Source organism: Rana temporaria, chromosome 3 (genome assembly GCF_905171775.1).
Source record: "Rana temporaria chromosome 3, aRanTem1.1, whole genome shotgun sequence".
In the NCBI taxonomy this organism is placed as follows: Eukaryota; Metazoa; Chordata; class Amphibia; order Anura; family Ranidae; genus Rana; species Rana temporaria.
In genome coordinates this window covers 111,025,198-111,044,592 of record NC_053491.1, presented here as the reverse complement: position 1 = coordinate 111,044,592, position 19,395 = coordinate 111,025,198, and the positions used below count along the sequence as shown (strand labels likewise).

Below are 19,395 nucleotides of genomic sequence, written 5' to 3'. Positions count from 1 at the left end.
GTTGTTTTAAACGTCAATTTAGCCCACACACAGTAATTTTTTATGACCAAAAAACAACGTTTTGAAAAACGACATAAAAAATTTAAGCATTGTCGTTTTTCAGAAGACATAAAACGACGTTTTACCCACACACGGTCATTTTAAATGACGTTTTTAAAAATGACATTTTTTTTCATCACAAAAAACGACTGTGTGTACGCGGCATAAGACATGTATACTGTTCCAAGCTGGACAAATGTAAGTATTTAATTCAAATAATTCTTGAGTTCAGCTTTAAGGTATTATAACATTTGCTCTAGCTGAACAGTAAACAGAAAATCCGCAAGCCCTTGTCACTACATATTCAGTATATCATTCACAGGCACTTACATTAATAACAGATAATTGTAACTTATAGCCAGAACAGGTTCCATTTTTCATGACAGCGAGAGAGGTAAAAAAAAAAGGGTGTGAAGGAGCCAGAGAATAAGGCAGAGGAATTTGTGATCACATTATCTCAGCTGTCATTTGTGCCGCCAGTCTTGTAATTCCCTTCTGTATCACACCCTCCTTCCAGATGACTGCAGGGTGTACTGCCTCCATCACCCCCCACATCCCCGTCCCCACCCTTATATTCCTGGACATTCTCTCTCCGCTTTTGTTCTTTGGTTATATGGAAAGATTGAGGAGATATTGGAATGTAGAGGATGCATGACTCATGTGGTGCTTGTGGTAGTATGTTTTGTGTATGGCCTCGTACACACGACAGAGATTCTCGGCAGAATTCGCCGAGAAACTCGGTCAAAACCCGGATTCTGCCGAGAATCTCTGTCGTCTGTACAGTTTTGGCTCGATGGAGCCGCCGAGGAGCTCGACGAGAAAATAGAGAACATGTTCTCTATTTTCTCGTTGGCCGCGTTGTTCTATAGGAGAAGCCGGCCCGCCGAGCTCTTCGGCGGCTTCATCCCAAAACGAGACGAGGAACTCGACGTGCCAAGCACGTCGAGTTTCTCTGTCGTGTGTACGAGGCCTCTGAGTGTGAGGTGCTTGCAGGACAGTGGAGGAGATTTACTAAAACGGGTGCAGCTGTGTCTCGTAGCCAATTAGCTTCTAACTTCAGTTTGTTCAATTAAGCTTTGACAATAAAACCTAGCAGCTGATTGGTCTCTATGGACAGCTGCACCAGATTTTGCACTTTCCAGTTAAAAGTAAATCTCCCCCAGTGTCTCTTACATGAAAGAGGAATACCTGTGTTTTGCCTACCTTCTTCTAAAAATGCTATTTTTCTGTCTGTCTCTGGCCTCAGTACTTTGAATCACTGACCTGGAACACACATGCAGTTATCAACTGCATACCTTTCTTAGAGAGTACCGTATTTTCCGGCGTATAAGACCACTTTCTAACCCCTTAAAATCTTCTTGAAAGTCGGGGGTCATCTTATACGCCGGTAACCTAACTTACCTTATCCTAAAGACATGCAGAATCGCGGCCGTATGTTTTTTCAAAAGCCGCGCCTCCTACATCTTCTGTTCCGTGATAGGCGGAACACTCAGCTTCCCAGGAGGCACTGTGTTCAGTGTCCGCCTATCACGGAGGCCCTCTCGTCCTGTGTTTAGTGTCCGCCTATCACGGAGGCCCTCTCGTCCTCGGACGAGAGGGCCTCCGTGATAGACGAACACTGAACACAGTGCCTCCTGGAAAGCTGCCTGTTCAGCCTATCACGGAACAGAAGACGTCGGAGGAGTGGCTTTTGAAAAAACGTACAGTACGGCCACGATTCTGCATGTGGATAAGGTAAGGGCACAGCGAGGGGGGACACGGAGTGGAGCGCGGACAGGGAGAACAGCACAATGGAGGGGTAATGTAATGTAATGGGGCACAGTCTGGCATGTAATGGGGCATGGTCTGGCATGTAATGGGACACAATCTGGCATGTAATGGGGCACAGTCTGGCATGTAATGGGGCACAGTCTGGCATGTAATGGGGCACAGTCTGGCATGTAATGGGGCACAGTCTGGCATGTAGTGGCACAGTCTGACATGTAATGGTGGCACCGTGAGGCGAGGCATGACTAGTAGGAAGGGGGTAGTCTTATACGGTGAGTATATCCCAAAACCAACATTTTGGCTGGAAAATTAGGGGGTCGTCTTATACGCCCAGTCGTCTTATACGCCGGCAAATACGGTACTTACTTAAGTGCAAAAGTACAGCACAGCAACACGGCGACTAAGCATGTTTTGCTGCATTGAACCACACAGTAGAACTTTTATGCTTGTTTTAATGTGTGTGCAGTGCAAAGGAAAGCCATTGGCTCCCGCTGTTGTCATTCAAATCCAATGACGTGGGAGCCAGGGGCAGGGCTGAGTCCAGCTGTCTGTGTCAACGAACGCAGCAGCAAGACACAGGAGCGTGCCCGCTTTGGTTCCCCCTGAGGGTAAACGGCTCTCCAACGGGTTACTCGAGAAGAGGAGGAGCCGGAAGCACCGCTGAGAGACCCTAGAAAATGAGGACTGGGGCCACTCTGTGCAAAACCAACTACACAGAGGAGGTAAGTATGACATGTTTGTTATTATTATTATTTTTTTCAAAAAAAGCTTTAAACAGTTGCCGTCCACCCTATAGCAGTTTTACTTATACAGAACGGCAGCTGTGTGCTGGATCACATATATATATACACACACATATCTATATATCTGTATATACAGGGATATTTTTTTGAAGTCCTCAGGATCTGTCATAGAAAAGTTCCAGTAACTTTGAAATCATATTGGGAGTTAAACTTGCAGTCTTTGCTATCATAGCTCAGGAAGACGTAATATCTTTAATTGCATATAAAACATATTGAACGGTGCTAGACTGGGTTCATTCATTTTCAGAGCAAGCCTCTTCACTCTTCCTGTACTCCCTTTATCTGGTGAAGGGCACACTTGCTCAGAGTTTGAATGGAAAATGTTTGCTGCCAGACCATTGCTCTGAACACCTTTATAATCTAGCAGACGTTGTGCTATAATGGAAATGGTATGCATTACTGTCTGATCCTCAGTGTGAAAATAAACATTCATAGCTCCCAACTGTCCCTGATTTAGAGGGACTGTCCCTGATTTGGAACAATGTCCTTCTTTCCCCCTCATGTGACCCTCAGTTTGGTTTGATCTATATAGTTTTATATACAATGCAACTTTTATTAGTTTTAATTAGGGCTGTCACTGACTAAATTTTTTGTGTTCGATTAATCGATTTTTTTAATCGATTAATCGACTAATTTCAATTTATTATAACGCACATACAGATCCAACTACTTTTAGCTGATCTCCTCCTTGCAGGCTGATTCCCAGTGCAGCTACCAACCACTGAAAAAATGGATAGCAGGATACAAAAAACACACAAAATCAGCGCTTGATGCTAATAGCATTAAAACTTTTATAGTCTTCAAGTAGGTTACAAAATAAATATTGGACTGGAGAAAAAATTTGGCGTAGCTACATAAACTGTAAAAATGGTGCGAGTAATACCAAACGGTAGCAAAAGCAGTCATAAAAACATGTAGCTAAGTATGATACTGGTATAAAAATATGTACAATGATACCACTGCTGAATCCAGATGAGGAGGGGTTAACATCAGTCCATCGGCATGTAGATGTCCCATGAAGGGAACTATCACAACTCCCAGTAGATGGTTGTAGAATCCCAGGTTGATAGAGGGAAGTGTAACAGCCCTTGCGTGTGGCCGATAGTAAGGTCCCGCCGGCATGCAGATATGAAGGCACAGCAAAGGAGCCCTTCAGATGGACACAGCAAGCCCCGCCAGTGTCCGTGACGCCACCGGATCTCTGACAGAACTCCCTGAAGACCCGGGAAGCCGGCGGAGAGGTGAGTACTGATCAAAAGAATTTTGATTGATCAACATTTTTTACGATTAATCAAGGAATTAATAGTTCATTTCCACAGCCCTTGTTTTTATCTTTCAACAAGTGTTTCCCAGTTGCTAAACCTTTCATCCAATTTCTAAAGTTTAAAAAGCCAGTATAAAGGAATAATAGTGGTAAAAAAATGGAAAAATGGAAGCACTCACATTGCCACATCCGTTAAATTTAGAGAGGAAACAAGAAAAACTGTGCTCAGAGAGTCACCATTAGGTTGGACTTTAGAAGCATGGAAAACAATGGAGAGGTAGAATTTTTTTTAAATTGTATTGAAAAAATTACATGGTATAGTCAAAAAGTAATCAAAATCGATAAAAATCATATAAAATTATACAATTTGTACAGTGAGCCCTTGTGCATCAACGCGTTTCACCGTTAGGCTTCTTCAGGATACGATCAAGGTTCAAAGAAGTAACAAAAAGAGAGAACGAGTCTTACTGTCTTCTAGTGGACTTATGTCGTTTGCAAATGTCCAATGGCCAGAGCGTTTTACTACACTACATCCATAGGGGAAAGATATCAGTAATCAGACGAACGGGTGTACCCTTGGGAGACAGCCTGTGGTAAAAAAAAGAAAGCACTTGTGGGTTTAACTAATAATTTTTTTGTATCATTCTCCTTTACAGGGGCGTGGCAGGTGGTGTGTCCTATGCCTACATACTTTTGCTAATAAGTGTCCCATCTTAAAAGTTGGGAGGAATGAACATTCTATAACCTCACCTGTAATAAAACCTTTTTACATCTACAGACTCAACTAAAGAAGACTGTCATACATAGAACCTTATCAAAGTAAAATGCAGCAACCCATAGCAACCAATTAGATATTTAGATATAGTACATAGTTAGTCAGGGTGAAAAAATACACAAGTTCATATAGTTTAACTAATGGAAAAAAAATAAAAAATAAAAATAAAAACCTCCATATACACAATTCTATACCCCCAGAAGAAGGAAAACGAAAAAACAATAAAAGTATGATCTTATTTGCTGCAGTGGGGAACAAATTCCTTCCTGACCTCCCAGAAGGCAATCAGATATTCTCTGGATCAACTAACCCTGGTGTTATCACCTATAAATTTTAGTATCCAGTTATATTTTGTGAGTTTTTGGAATGCATCTAGCTCTTTCTTAATCCTCGTACACACGCTTGGTTTTCTCGGCAAGAACCAGCAAGAAAACTGCTGGCAGAGCATACCGAGTATACCGAGCGTGTGTAAGAGGCTTTGAGGTTTTTCGTCAAGAAAACTGCCCAGAATCTAGAAGAGAAAAATAGAGAACATGTTCTCTATTTTCTCGTCGTGAGATTCTCGGCAGTGTTTTCCTGCCGAGAAACCCGAGCGTGTGTATACTTACCTCTCCATGGAAACCCGCGCATGCTCGAAATGACTTTGACGCATGCGCGGTAGCTTCCAAGGCATAGGTAGGGTGTAGCAAGATTGCGGCGACGGCATCGAATGTGACGAGCGCATGCTCGTCATAGTCGATGACGTCACTGCCTTCGTGCCATTCAAAAGAACGGCAGTGTCTGTACACTCGGCCGGCAAGAGATTCTTGCCAAGAATCTCGTCAGGAAAAACTATGTTTTTTTCTGACGAGATTCTGGGCCGTGTGTACAGGGCTATAAAGTGTAAGTAAACCCTCCTATCGTTTTCAGCCAAGAAAGCTGCCATCTTTGCCTCTGTTTAATCTACAACTGATGATGCTGCACATGTGATCAGTTATGACACCAGCCATTGGATGGTTTTACAGTTTGGTTGAGAGCACAACCAATGGGAGTGTTACATTTCCAGGACGTGCCAGAAATGAAACTGTTTTATGGATGGGTTTACTTCCGCTTTAAAACAATCTGCTGAGCCAACTAAAACTAGTTCTTGAGGAAGTCTATTCCACATTTTCACAGCTCTTACCATGAAGAAGCATTTCCACATGTAGAGGTTACATTTCTTTTGCTCCCAAAGTCAAAAGTGCCCCCTTGTCCATTGTAATTATCTGAAAGTAAAATGAAGCCTCGTACACACGACCGAGGAACTCGACGGGCGAAACACATCGTTTTCCTCGTCGATTTCCTTGTTAGGCTGTCGAGGAACTCGACAAGGCAAGTTTCTCCATTCCCGTCGAGGAAAAATAAGACATGCTCTCTTTTTGGCTCGACGCGATCCTCGACAGTTTCCTCGTCGAAAAATGTACACACGACCGGTTTCCTCGGCAAAAAAAAAATCCCAGCAAGTTTCTTGCTGTTTTTTGCCGAGAAACTCGGTCGTGTGTACGAAGCTTAACTTAACACCAAGTTCACTATATGGACCCCTTATATATTTATACATGTGGATCATATCCCCCTTAATCTCATCTTCTCAACAGAGAATAAATTCTGTTCCTCTAATCTTTCCTCATAGCTGAGCTCCTCCATGCCTCTTATCAGTTTGGTTGCCCTTCTCTGCACTTTCTCCAGTTCCCCGATATCCTTTTTGAGAACTGGTGCCCAAAACTGAACTGTATATTGCAGATGAGGGCTTACTAATGATTTGAATATATGTAATGACTCATAAATACATACTATATACAATTTTCACACATAAAGTGCTGTTCTCTTCTATTCCTCTGTGTATTATTCTACCATTGTTACTGGTCAGGTGCTTTATTCATCTCACCATAAGAGTACATATTCCTAGCCGTCTAGTCAGACTGTAAGCGCTCAGATTCTAACATCTAGTTAGTTCCAGGCTACTTTTATCTGCTCATGAAGCTGCCAGCCTTCCATTCATAGCAGCGGCTATGGAGAGTGCTGCTGAATGTTTCCTTAAATAGTTTGTTGTACGATTAAAGCCCTCAGTGCTATATATCTGCAGCTGGTCTGATGTCAGAAAAGGATTTGTATGTGAATCTTTTAATATTTTACATGCAGCTAGGATTAGTGTGTGCAAATCGGTGTTATTTGTGTCTGTATTTCTGTAAGGAAAAAAATTGGGGTAAGAATGTGAAACAAAATAAACCCCATTATTAGACCTTTGTTCGCTTGTCTGTGCCAGGGACTGAAAATGAGATCGTATACTAAAGTGTGAGGTCATCTCTCCGTACTGTGCTACATAAATCATCTACCTGCTAATGAAATATTATTAATATACTTAATATAATATATTAAAACTAAGATATTCATTAATGAAATATTATAACGGCAGTATCTGCAGTTGAGGTTCATCTGTTTGCTTTTAACCACTTCCCGACGGCCGTACGACTATATACGGCCGCAGGGTGGTTCTACTTCTCTGAGGCGCCGTGTTTTTACGGCCGCCCCTTTCCGCAGTCCCCGCACACGCTCCCGAGCGCGCAGCGGGAACTTCTGTGCTGGCCGTGTCCCTTAGACACAGCCAATCACAGATCGCCGAGAACGGCCAATCGGAGTGGCCGTTTGCTAGGCGATCTGTGCGGCTAATGAGAGATGATCTCATATGTTTACATATGAGATCATTTCTCATTGCCGGCTCTCACAGACAGCGGTGCTGTCAGGGAGAGAGGAGACCGATCTGTGTCTCTTGTACATAGAGACACAGATCGGTCACCCCCCCAGTCACCCCCCTTCCCCCACACTTAGAACACTATATAGGAATACATTTAACCCCTTCCTCACCCCCTAGTGTTAACCCCTTCCCTGCCAGTCACATTTATACAGTAATTAGTGCATATTTATAGCACTGATCGCAGTATAAATGTGAATGGTGCCAAAAATGTGTCAAAAGTGTCCGGTGTGTCCGCCATAATGTCGCAGTCGCAATAAAAATCGCAGATCGCCGCCATTACTAGTAAAAAAAAAATAATAAAAAATAATTCTGTCCCTTATTTTGTAGGCGCTATAAATTTTGCGCAAACCAGTCGCTTAGTGCGTTTTTTTTTTTTTTACTAAAAATATGTAGAATACGTATCGGCCTAGACTGAGGATAAAAAAAAAATTGAGCTATTTATTTTAGCAACAAGTAAAAATGTTTTATTTTTTTTTCAAAATTGTCGCTCTATTTTTGTTTATAGCGCAAAAAATAAAAACCGCAGAGGTGATCAAATACCACCAAAAGAAAGCTCTATTTGTGGGGAAAAAAGGAGGTCAATTTTGTTTGGGAGCCACGTCGCACGACCGCGCAATTGTCAGTTAAAGCGACGCAGTGCCGAATCGCAAAAAGTCCTCTGGGCAGGAAGGGGGTTTAAGTAAGGAAGTTTTTAAATTATTTTGTTTATATAATGCAACATACATGCAGTGTTCATTTTGGCAGATAGTTTTAGGACTTAATTGGCATTTTAGTTTTAGTCCCATTTTAGCAGTGGCGGCTGTGTTTTGTTTTTGTTTGTGGGGGTGGCAAACAGACATCCCCCCCCCCGGTTGGTTGGCAGCAGCAACCCCCCCCCAGAGGACAGTCGGGACATCAAAGCCCTGCACTTATCCCATCCAGGAAGCAGGCAGCGTGTCTGGCGGATTTCTTCCTCCTCCTGTGGTGAGGATCACGGCAGCTTCTGCTGGGCATCCCCTTCGTCCTTCTCCTAGGCATCCAATAGGATTTCCTGACCTTTCAGCCAATCGGGAAACGGGTATCAGACCCACGCTTCCTTATTGGCGGAGAGGCGATTCAGTTATAGGAAAGCAAATATTAATTTCTAACACATCTGAGTGGGCTCCGAGTGCAATGCTCAGCGCCACGAGTCCACCCTATTTTGAAGCCTATTAAAGCTTATGGCTCTGATCAGGTGCTTCAAAAAATGCACAGTTCCCTGGATGCCAGTGGTTAGAGGATGCCTGTAATGCACACACATTGCTCCGGACGGTGGCCTGAGGGGAGGCCTCAGGCCTGCTGTAATTGTAATGTACTACACACTCACAGTCTTCCCTGCTCTCTGCTCTGGACGTGGGCGCCTGGCGGTCATCTCGTGAGTTGGGACTTGGGAGTGTGACAGTCTCGTTGGGACTTGGGAGTGGGACAGTCTCATCAGGAGTGGGAGAGTCTCGTCAGGACTTGGTAATGGGAGAGTCTCATCGGGACTCGGGAGTGGGACAGTCTCATCAGGAGTGGGAGAGTCTCGTCGGGACTCGGGAGTGGGACAGTCTCGTCAGGACTTGGGAGTGGGAGAGTCTCATCGGGACTCGGGAGTGGGACAGTCTCATCAGGAGTGGGAGAGTCTCGTCGGGACCCGGGAGTGGGACAGTCTCGTCACGACTTGGGAGTGGGAGAGTCTCATCGGGACTCGGGAGTGGGACAGTCTCATCAGGAGTGGGAGAGTCTCCTCAGGATTTGGGAGTGGGAGAGTCTCATCGGGACTCAGGAGTGGGACAGTCTCATCAGGAGTGGGAGAGTCTCGTCTGGACTTGGGAGTGGGATAGTCTTGTTGGGACTTGGGAGTGGGACAGTCTCGTTGGGAATCAGGAGGACTGACAGTAATGCACAGACAGTGCTGCTCTGGTCTCTGGCAACTCACTTGCTTGCTGGGAGCGTAAGCAGGCAGAGCTCTGTGAAAACCGGAAGTTAGTTCACATTTTCCTCATAGTTTTTGACAGTGGATGAAATAGTGCTGTACTTTTCGTTTCGTTTTCATCACTGTAAAAATGCCGCTGACGAAAACTTAGACGAAAAACATTTTTGTTGGTGAAATTAAACTGCATACGCTATGTGTTCTTTTTCAAATGCTGATTTATGCAATGACAGAGATCTCAGACTGTTTAAACAGTTTGGCCACTTGCTGACTCAACATAATCCACAGACAGCTTAACTCTTTAATAAGACACTTAAACTTAAATTCAACAAAGCTTTACTTCACAAAGTACTGTACAGAGAATGTTTTTCCAGTCTTTGACATGTAAAAAAAAAAAAACTGAAGAGTGCAAAATCTGGTGCAGCTCTGCACTGAAACCAGTTTTCGGGTTTATTTATTTATCATAGGTACTTTACATTTATTTATATATATATATATATATAGTACCTGCCCTCAAAGGAGTTTACAATCCAGGGTTCCTAACTCACACACATACATACATACATACATATACCTCCCAACTTTTTTAGACATTGATGAGTGTCCCCTATTAGCAAAATAGGGGACTTATTTAAAAAAAATATTTTTTTTTTATTCCTTTATACTGGCTTTTGAAATTTCCAAATGCAGCCATTTAGAAATTGGATGAAAGGTTTAGCAGTGTGAAACCCTTTTTAAAAGATAAATAGTAAATGAGGAGAAAATAGGGACTTTGTTCCAAATTAGGGACAGTCCCTCAAAATCAGGGACAGTTGGGAGCTATGCATACACATACTAGGGCCTATTTAGACAGGATCCTAATAACCCACTAATGTTCCTTTGAAGGCATGCTTAGGGGCACAGAAAACATGCAAACTCCAAGCAGGTAGTCTCGTGATTCAAACCAACGACCCTAATGCTGCTAGGCAGAAGTGCTATCCACTTAGCCATGGTGCTGCTCATAAGTAGCTGATTAACTACCATGCACAGCTGCACCAGATTTTGCACTCTCCAGTTTCAGTAAATCAACCCCAATGGTTTGCTAATAAACCCTAGCTATGATAAAACTAAAACTAACTGAAAAAACTGCGAGATAGCAAGGATCTAGCTAAGCCTGTGCTAACTAGCATTAAACAGGAGGGGGAATAAAGTAACATACCATGGTGCTGTGACACCATAATACCACTAAATGTCAGTAGATATCACTATGCAATAATATAATGCAATAAATTGCAACAACAATAAAACACACACGTGGGACACAGCATTATGACTTGTGGTAAGTATCTATTGACCTGACCTAAAAAAAAAAATACATAAAAAAAATACAGAGCATATACAGTTAAAAGAAATGTTCTAGCTGTGATTGTTCAAACTGTTATTTGTGCACATAGAAAAGTCAAAAGGTCATACAAATTTTAGGCTTATGAGAAATCAAACAGTGTAGGTAGTGACTCACCTGACAGCAGACCTACACCCATAAACAGTAATCATTTAAAGATCTAGCTGTACCTAGGACAACTTATGCAGTCGTGTTACATAATAGTATCAGGCCAATAAAGATGAGCAATTTGGTATTTACTGTCAAAATGTAGGATAATTGACAATACAGATTGGTTGGTAAAACGGGTATTAAACAGATTACAAAATAGCAGATGGAGTGAATCCACATAAAGTAACAGATTAGAGACATAGTTCTTGTACTTGGCCACTAGGTGGCAGTAAAAAATAACAGGTTAGCACATACCATCAAGTAAAGTGATTATAAAGGCATAAGGTTTTTTTGTTTTATTTTTTAATAAAATAACAATCATGTCATAGAGCAGCCCCGATCCTCCTCTTCTCAGTCCGCCATCGGCACTCAAGGCCTCTCCCCCTTGCCACTTGCTATGGGGGTGCTTGTGCTTGCTCGCTCCAAAGAAGGCTCTGTGCGTCCATTATCACATAGAGTGCAGCTGCCCCCCCCCCCCCCAATTCTCTCTCCTCATTGGCTGTGATTGACAGCAAAAGGAGCCAATGGCTCCTACTGCTTCCTCTCTGTCCATCTTGAATATCAGACGAACGATCGTCCATTTATTTTGTATGTCTCATATCGAAAACGAATAGGTTACTAAAGTTCCCGAAAAATCTCAGAAGACAGAATACAACTTCAGAAGTGATGTAATGTATTATATTAAATTGTAATGTATTCTTTAGTTTCCGAGCATGCGTGGTCTTGGTCACTCGATTTTTTTCTTAAAAATACCACACTAATTATATGAAAATCATTCATTCTGTAATCTTACGAGAACATTTTTTTGGATATTTTCACGTGAACTGTCGCGATCGGCTCTCGAAAGCTGTACTAATGAATAGATTATCGAACGATTGCTCCTAATGCAGGGGTTTTTCGCCCAATTTTCTCATCGTGTGCACTAGACATTAGCTTTTGAGGGAGGAAAACTATTACAATAGCTAATTAGCCAGGAAAATCCTTCTTGGCTGATTCATTTTAATTTAATTGATTAATGATCTGTCAGACAGTTAGTGTTGAATCCCTCCTTCTGAGCCTTTGTGTTCTTCTGGCGGGGGGGGGCGGGGGAAGAAGTCCCGCCGGAAGAACACAGTGATTATTGCTAGCTGCTAAAACAGCCACTAGCAGTAAGTTCAGGTAAAATCCAGTAAGCTGGTTGTACTCAAGTGGATTGATCGATCAACTTGGGAACATTCAGATTTTGGCTGGTTCCTGCTGAACATCTATGGCCGGCTTTAGCCTGGGAAAAACAAAATTCTACTAGGGAATACAAACACATCAATGTTTTCTAATGTCTGTATGTTTTTCACCGAGAATTCCAAGCTTGTTAACAACGTCAGTTGTAGATTACACTTGACATTATCCATTGTTAAAGCAGATACGACTAAGAAAAATGTTATCAGTGTGACAGCAGTGTTTGATAAGCTCCAGGAGCCAAAGTATCTAAAGTTAGTTGGTACCTATAGCCGGCCATAGACAGTTTGAATCTCGGCCGATTCAGCAGGAACCGGGTAGGCTAAATATACTAAAGTTGATCGATCGATCAACTTGGGTACAACCAGCCTGCTGGATTTTACATGTAATTATTGATATCGGCTGATATAGCCCCGCCCCCTCCCTGCCAGGAGAAAACAATGGCTCAGCGGGAGGGATTTCAATATCAACACTGTCTGTGGTTGCAGGAAAGAAAAATAAATTTGCTCTGTCTATGGCCAGCTTTACACTTTTTCTTGAAAAAATCTATCAACAGCCTTTTGTTTATATTGTGAATAATTACTGAAAATATGTATGACTTTTAAAACTCACTGTTTGGCTCTAATTAAGCTCTATTGCACCTATCATGGGGTATCTTATCTCACTCTGGCTTGTCAAGAGAGCAGCGGTTGGTCTACCCCATGGTACGTTGTTCAGATGTATGCAGTGAAATGCTGGCACCCCACTTTCTAGGATAAAGTGGACGAGTTTCCTCTCCTGCTTGAGCGGCGGCACCACCAAGCTTCATACGTACATGCTCTATTGCACATGTTAGTAATTTTGAATAATGCAAAAATGATTTCAATAATTGATTAGATGTTTTAACCAATATGTACAATGATTCTTTATTTGCAGATTCAAAAGCCATTGTGGATGGAAACCTTAAGCTGATACTGGGTCTGATCTGGACTCTCATTCTACACTACTCCATTTCTATGCCTATGTGGGAAGATGAGGATGAAGAAGATGCAAAAAAGCAAACTCCCAAGCAAAGACTTCTGGGATGGATCCAGAACAAGATTCCACAGCTTCCTATCACCAACTTTCACCGGGACTGGCAAGATGGCAAAGCACTGGGTGCCCTGGTTGACAACTGTGCTCCAGGTATGTCAGTTTTATGAGGGTCAACAAGGAACTTACATCAGGTTGGGTTGGATAGGTTAGAGCAGAGGTCTTCAAACTGTGGTCCCACAAGCCAAATGTGACCCCTTACTTGCCTTTATCCAGGCCACAGGGCACTTATCCTCCCATCAATAGGGTACTATTCCTCACACTGACACCAGAGATGGGGAGCTAGTTCTCCCACTGAGACCAGTGATGGGGCACTATTCCTCACACTGACACCAGAGATGGGGGAACTAGTTCTCCCACTGACACCAGTGATGGGGCACTATTCCTCACACTGACACCATCAATAAGGTACTATTCCTTCCACTGACACCATCAATAGGGTACTATTCCTTCCACTGACACCAGAAATGGCGAACTAGTTCTCCCACTGACACCAGTGATTTGGCACTATTCCCCACACTGACACCAATGACGTAATTTCTTTCCTCCCACTGACCACCAAGGCTATGGCTTTGTTTACTCCCACCAATGCCAGGACATTTTCTACATCCACTGGCCACAGTCCAGCCCTCCTAAAGTTTGGAGGGCAGTAAACTGGCCCTTTGTGTCAAAGGTTTGGAGACCCCTGGGTTAAACAGCCACCCTTTAATACATATTATGTAGGCAACGGACACACCCCATCCCACCACGAAGAATTATTAAGCAAAATATGATTTAAAACAATAATCTGATAATAAAAAGTTTTGAAAGAAAGACTTAACGTAGTGTAAGGCCTCGTACACACGACCGTTTTCCTCGACAGAATCCATCAAGAAACTTGGTGGCAGAGCCTTTTTGCCGAGGAAAACGGTCGTGTGTATGTTTTTCATCGAGAAAACTGTCGTGTAACTCGATGAGAAAAAAACAGAACAAGTTCTCTTTTTCCTCGTCGGGAGTCTCAATTTCCTCTTGTTCCTGTCGTGTGTATGTTTTCCGACTAGAAACACGTTCGTGTGTATGCTTAGAAACCTGCACATGCTCAGAAGGGTGGCGCCAGTGGAATCAAACTTCCCCTTTATAGTGCCGTCGTACGTGTTTTACTTCACCGCGTTTGAGAACGACGAGATTTTGTCTTGACAGTGTGTACACAAAGAAAGCTTGTCAAGATTCTCGACAAGCCTAACAAGGAACTTGTCGAGGAAAACGATGTTTCATTTACGACGAGTTCCTCGGTCGTGTGTACGAGGCCTCACACTTTTGGACAGTTAAGTATTGCATTTATTATAGAGGCCTACACATCTGTCCAAAATGAGAGACAACTGAGAAGGAAAGAGGGACAGAGGGATTTTGTTCCAAAAGAGGGACAGTCCCTCCAAATAAAGAAGAGTGTAGAGATATGGAAAATGTGCATACAGTATGCTGATAGATCACAGAGTTTTCTAAGCTTTTTGTTTTGACTAAAAACCAGTGTCAAAGGGATTTTATTTGCTTTAAATGGGTTTTGCATTCTTATACTAGTCTATAGGGATGCAAAAGCGGTTTAATGTAGATGAAATGCGGCTTCCTATCCTTCTTATTTTTTGGCTAACTTTGAATATATTTTTTAGCAAAGTTTATAACCTAGATGTTTTTATAGCTTCCCTTTCTACTAGTCTAGTTAAGTTTTAATAACCAACTTTAAGGGCTCATATTGAATGGCAAACTCATCACAAGAAAAGACTGATTTGACCTGCTTTGCCTGAAGTTATAAAGCACCTCAGTAGGACATGACACATTCAAAGAAATGCAGCATGATGCAAAGGAGATCATAAGTGGCCTCAAAACGGTAGTAAAGTGTACTGCTTAATTAAAGACAATGGAATTTTAATAATCTGTGTTTGATGTGTTTTAGAACATTCCCCATCAGTCCTTCAGTAGTTGTGTGTGTGTGTATATATATATATATATATATATATACACTGTATGTATAAATGTATATATATATATCACAAACATTTTAATCATATCTGGGGGGTATCCTTTAGCACTTAAGGAGTTAAAAAGTATAATATAAAAAGCATATTCAACCCACGGGTGATGTCGATGTCTGTGATCAATGTCCAAGTATTAGGTCATAGACGTTATTATTTCTAGATATCCCTGGGACATTTCCCCCCTTCCCATGCTTTGGAAAAGCAAACACTGGCCAGCCCTAGGGCTGCTGCTGGTTTTGCTCAATATCTGCCTTGCTTAGAAGCATATAGCACGTTAAAGCTGAACTCTGGGCACAAAACTTTAGTTTATATATATATTTCTTAATAGAGACATAGGCCCAGATTCTCAAAGGAGATACGACGGCGTATCTCCAGATACGCCGTCGTATCTCTGAGTCTGAGCCGTCGTTTCTATGTGCTTGATTCATAGAATCAGTTACGCATAGATTTCTATTAGATCCGGCCGGCGTAAGTCTCTTACGCCGTCGGATCTTAACTGCATATTTACGCTGGCCGCTAGGGGCATGTACGCTGATTTACGCCTAGAAATATGTAAATCAGCTAGATACGCAAATTCACGAACAGATACGCCGTTTACATTAGGCTTTTCCCGGCGTAAAGTTACCCCTGCTATATGGTGGCGTACATGCGGCGTACCAATGTTAAGTATGGGCGTAGTTCCCGCGTTGAATTTTGAATATTTTACGCTGTTTGCGTAAGTCGTCCGTTAATGGGGCTGGAGGTCATTTACGTTCACGACGAAACCAATACGTCCTTGCAGCGTACTATGGAGCAATGCACACTGGGAAATTCCACGGACGGCGCATGCGCCGTTCGTGAAAAACGTCAATCACGTCGGGTCACAAGTTATTTACATAAAACACGCAACCCTGTTCCAAATTTGAATTAGACGGGCTTACGCCGGCCTATTTACGCTACGCCGCCGCAACTTACGGAGCAAGTGCTTTGAGAATACAGCACTTGCCCGTCTAAGTTGTGGAGGCGTAACGTAAATAGGATACGTTACGCCCGCACAAAAATACGCCGATCTACGAGAATCTGGCCCATAGTGTATAAATCCACTTTGTAAGCACCAAATGCCTTTGGAAATGAAAATATTAGCTTGTAAATGTAAGAGTGATATGAGTACTGTGCTGCAAATAGTCTGTGCAGAGATCAAAGCTGTGGGGGGGATTTGGTAGTGGGGCCATCGGGTCCAACCAGTACAGGCTACCTGCTTAAAACTACAGGAGGGGTGGATACAAGACCAGTCACCCTGCACAAGGAGAAAAAGCAGCAGTGACTGGTCTTTATTACAGGAAGCTCCTGATTTGAGGTAAAGTTTCATACTGGAGATTACTGTACAGATCAGTTAGAAATACGCAAAGTAGAAGATTCAAGTAAGAATACACATGCCTCATTTTTCTGGACAATATATTCTTAGTCTGGAGTCCAGCTTTAAAATGTGTACTCTAACGGTACAAAATGTGACTCTGTGAGTAGCACTGTTGTAGCACCACACCCCATGAATTTCTGTTGTATGGACTCTACAAAGAGACTACAGATTATGATACTATATATTAATATGTAACTCAATTTTCACAAATCTCTTCTTGTTAGTTAATACATAGCAAGGAGATCAGCAACCCCTATTTTAGGACCTGGGCAGGCACACCCTAATTACTATGTGTAGTGCAGATTCCCCCTACTGCCACGGATTCCCCCCGTGTTGTCTCCGCAGTGCTGCTGGCTTCCCTTCTCTCCTCCTGGCTGCTGCAGGGGGATGTTTTAGGATGAAGAGCAGGGGAAGGGGCTAGAAAATATGTAATTTACAGTCCCCTTCCTTTTCTAAATAAACACAGTGAACGCACTCACTTACTGTGCTTATTTATAACTGAAGCATAGTAAACTGTGCTTACTATGCCTGAGTTTGTGAATGAACAGGAAGCTGCTCAGCACAGAGCACTTCACATTCATTCACTGACCAGTGCAGCTGAGGCTGCAGAGAAAGGCAAATTTGTTTGAGCTTTGGGGTGCACACCCTTATGTAATAGGCTGTGCACACCTATGTTTTAGAGGCATATCTTCTGCTGTTTAGTTAGAAACACACACATGCATTCCACTTACTTCTTGTTTCCTGTGTGCGGACTGACAAGGCAGCTATGGTCACATGACTATTCTCACTACTGTAATAAGAAAGAATCTGCAAAAAAAACACAGAGTCAATTTCTGGAGGTTATCTGTACACATATATCATACAGAACACCCCAGCTGCTATTGATTCAAAAAGGCTATTTCATATTTTTAAGCTGTAATGGATGAGCAAGATTAAGTTGGTCAGAGAAAGTCTCAAAGGCACCCCATCCGAAAGTACTACAAAACAGGACACTTGGGAATGCTCTTATATAAGAGCTGGGATTTTTTTTAGGTGCCAATACCTAAAGTCATAATTACATACTGTAATAAAATTCAATCAGTTTATTTATTTATCTCATATAAAAAAAAAGATTAAAAAAATAGACATATTATAAACATGGACACAATTCATGTCTGATATTCTGAATTCATTGCAGTTGCTTATCATGGTGAAGCAATCCCGACATGTTTCACTGCTTGATCAGGTTTCCTCAGGAGATGTATGCTACCACACCAAAGTAGGCAAGTGGTTGCATTAACACTGAAAACAAGGGTTAAAATACAAGTTTTACACCAAGGAAGAGGACATGGTATCCCTTCCAGTAGGCCAGGGTAAAAGCTGCTATGCAGTTATCTGCAGGAGGAATAATCAAACAGGCAGGATAGCTATTAATATGGACTACTCACAGACCAAACAGAAGACCAAAGCATTGAGATACCTTTCAATTGGAGAGTCCCAACCACCGGATACCTCCAAGGGGAATAGAGCAGTTTGCAATAATATACATGAATATCACAAACTCCACTAGCCAAGAACCTGCCTGCCACGGCCTCCCACCGGACAACTGTTTTAGGAAGGATTATTTCTGATAGCAATAAATGACATAATACCCTGTGCAGCATTTATTTATCTTATACAAACTGTTATTTAACAAAAGCCAAGTTGCCCTTTATAACCTAACCTGCTGTCCTCTATAATAAATCTATCATGAAAGAAGTGCGGAGCTTGCCATTGCTGACCTCTCCTTTGGAGAATGTTAATTATCTGGCTGTCATGCTGATGCTTTGGCTTCTAGGTATTCTGAGTCACTCACCTGGAACAAATATAGCGTTGGGTCATTCCAACACTTTTCTCACACATTTATAGTAGACTTGTTTTAGGCAGTGACTCAAAAGCAGCCAAGGGAACTAACATTTTCATCATGGGGTCAGCAACGGCAGTCCCCATATTTCTTTTATGACAGATGCACTTTAAGCCTCCAATTTCTTTTGAACGTCAAGTGATATTTGCAGCAAACACAGGCTTGGTTACATATGACTTATTTTGTACATTGACACATCCTGCCTGTAAAAAGGCAGTTTCTTGCTGGATTAGTAATAGTTCAGATATACATCAAAGCATAGGTTTAGTTAAAAAAAAATCAGCACAAGGGATATTACTTACCATCACTGTGATTGCTGGCTCTTGGATTTCTTCCTCCTCCGATGCCCCATCCACCACCTCCATAGTCTTCTGATGTAGAAGGGGTTAATAGAACTCTCATCAAGAATGCTAGACTAGGCTCACCCTTTTTTCATACTCCTACCTAACTTTTTGAGATGGGAACGAGAGACACATATTGGCAAAAGTGTGTACACCCCCTGCCATGTCCTCTTAAATGAGAACTATACAAAAATATATTTTATATTATTAAACCCATTATATTAGTTAAAACCACAAGTGTTTTTTTTACCACTACTATTCCTTTATATTGGCCAATTAAATTTACAAATGCAGCTATTTAGAAATCGGATAAAAAGTTTAGCACCGGGAAACACTTTTTAAAAGATAACAAATGCATTTTTTATACAACTATATAAATCAGACCAATATTAGGGACAGATGGACTTTGTTCCAAATCAGGGACAGTTGGAAGCTATGCTTTTTGCCCATCTTTTCCATTCATAGAAGTGATACTATAGCTTCAATGAAGGACACGTGACTTATGAATGGAGGATGGGCGAATTACTGTAAGGTCCACCTCCTCCATTCATAGAGCACTTTTTTTTTTTATCTAAACCTAAGCTTTAACTGGGCAT

The 19,395-nt window shown here is 42.1% G+C and overlaps 1 protein-coding gene across 5 annotated transcripts in view; it reads left to right on the top strand.

Moving 5' to 3' along the window:
- The window catches only part of FLNC (filamin C), a 103,014-nt gene that overhangs the window by 39,107 nt on the left and 44,512 nt on the right, over positions 1–19,395 (top strand). For all 5 annotated transcript variants that reach the window (XM_040343236.1, XM_040343237.1, XM_040343235.1 and 2 more), the window contains exon 2: positions 13,013–13,261. In XM_040343236.1, the coding sequence (XP_040199170.1) occupies positions 13,013–13,261 (249 nt within the window). The remainder of the gene's footprint in view (positions 1–13,012; positions 13,262–19,395) is intronic.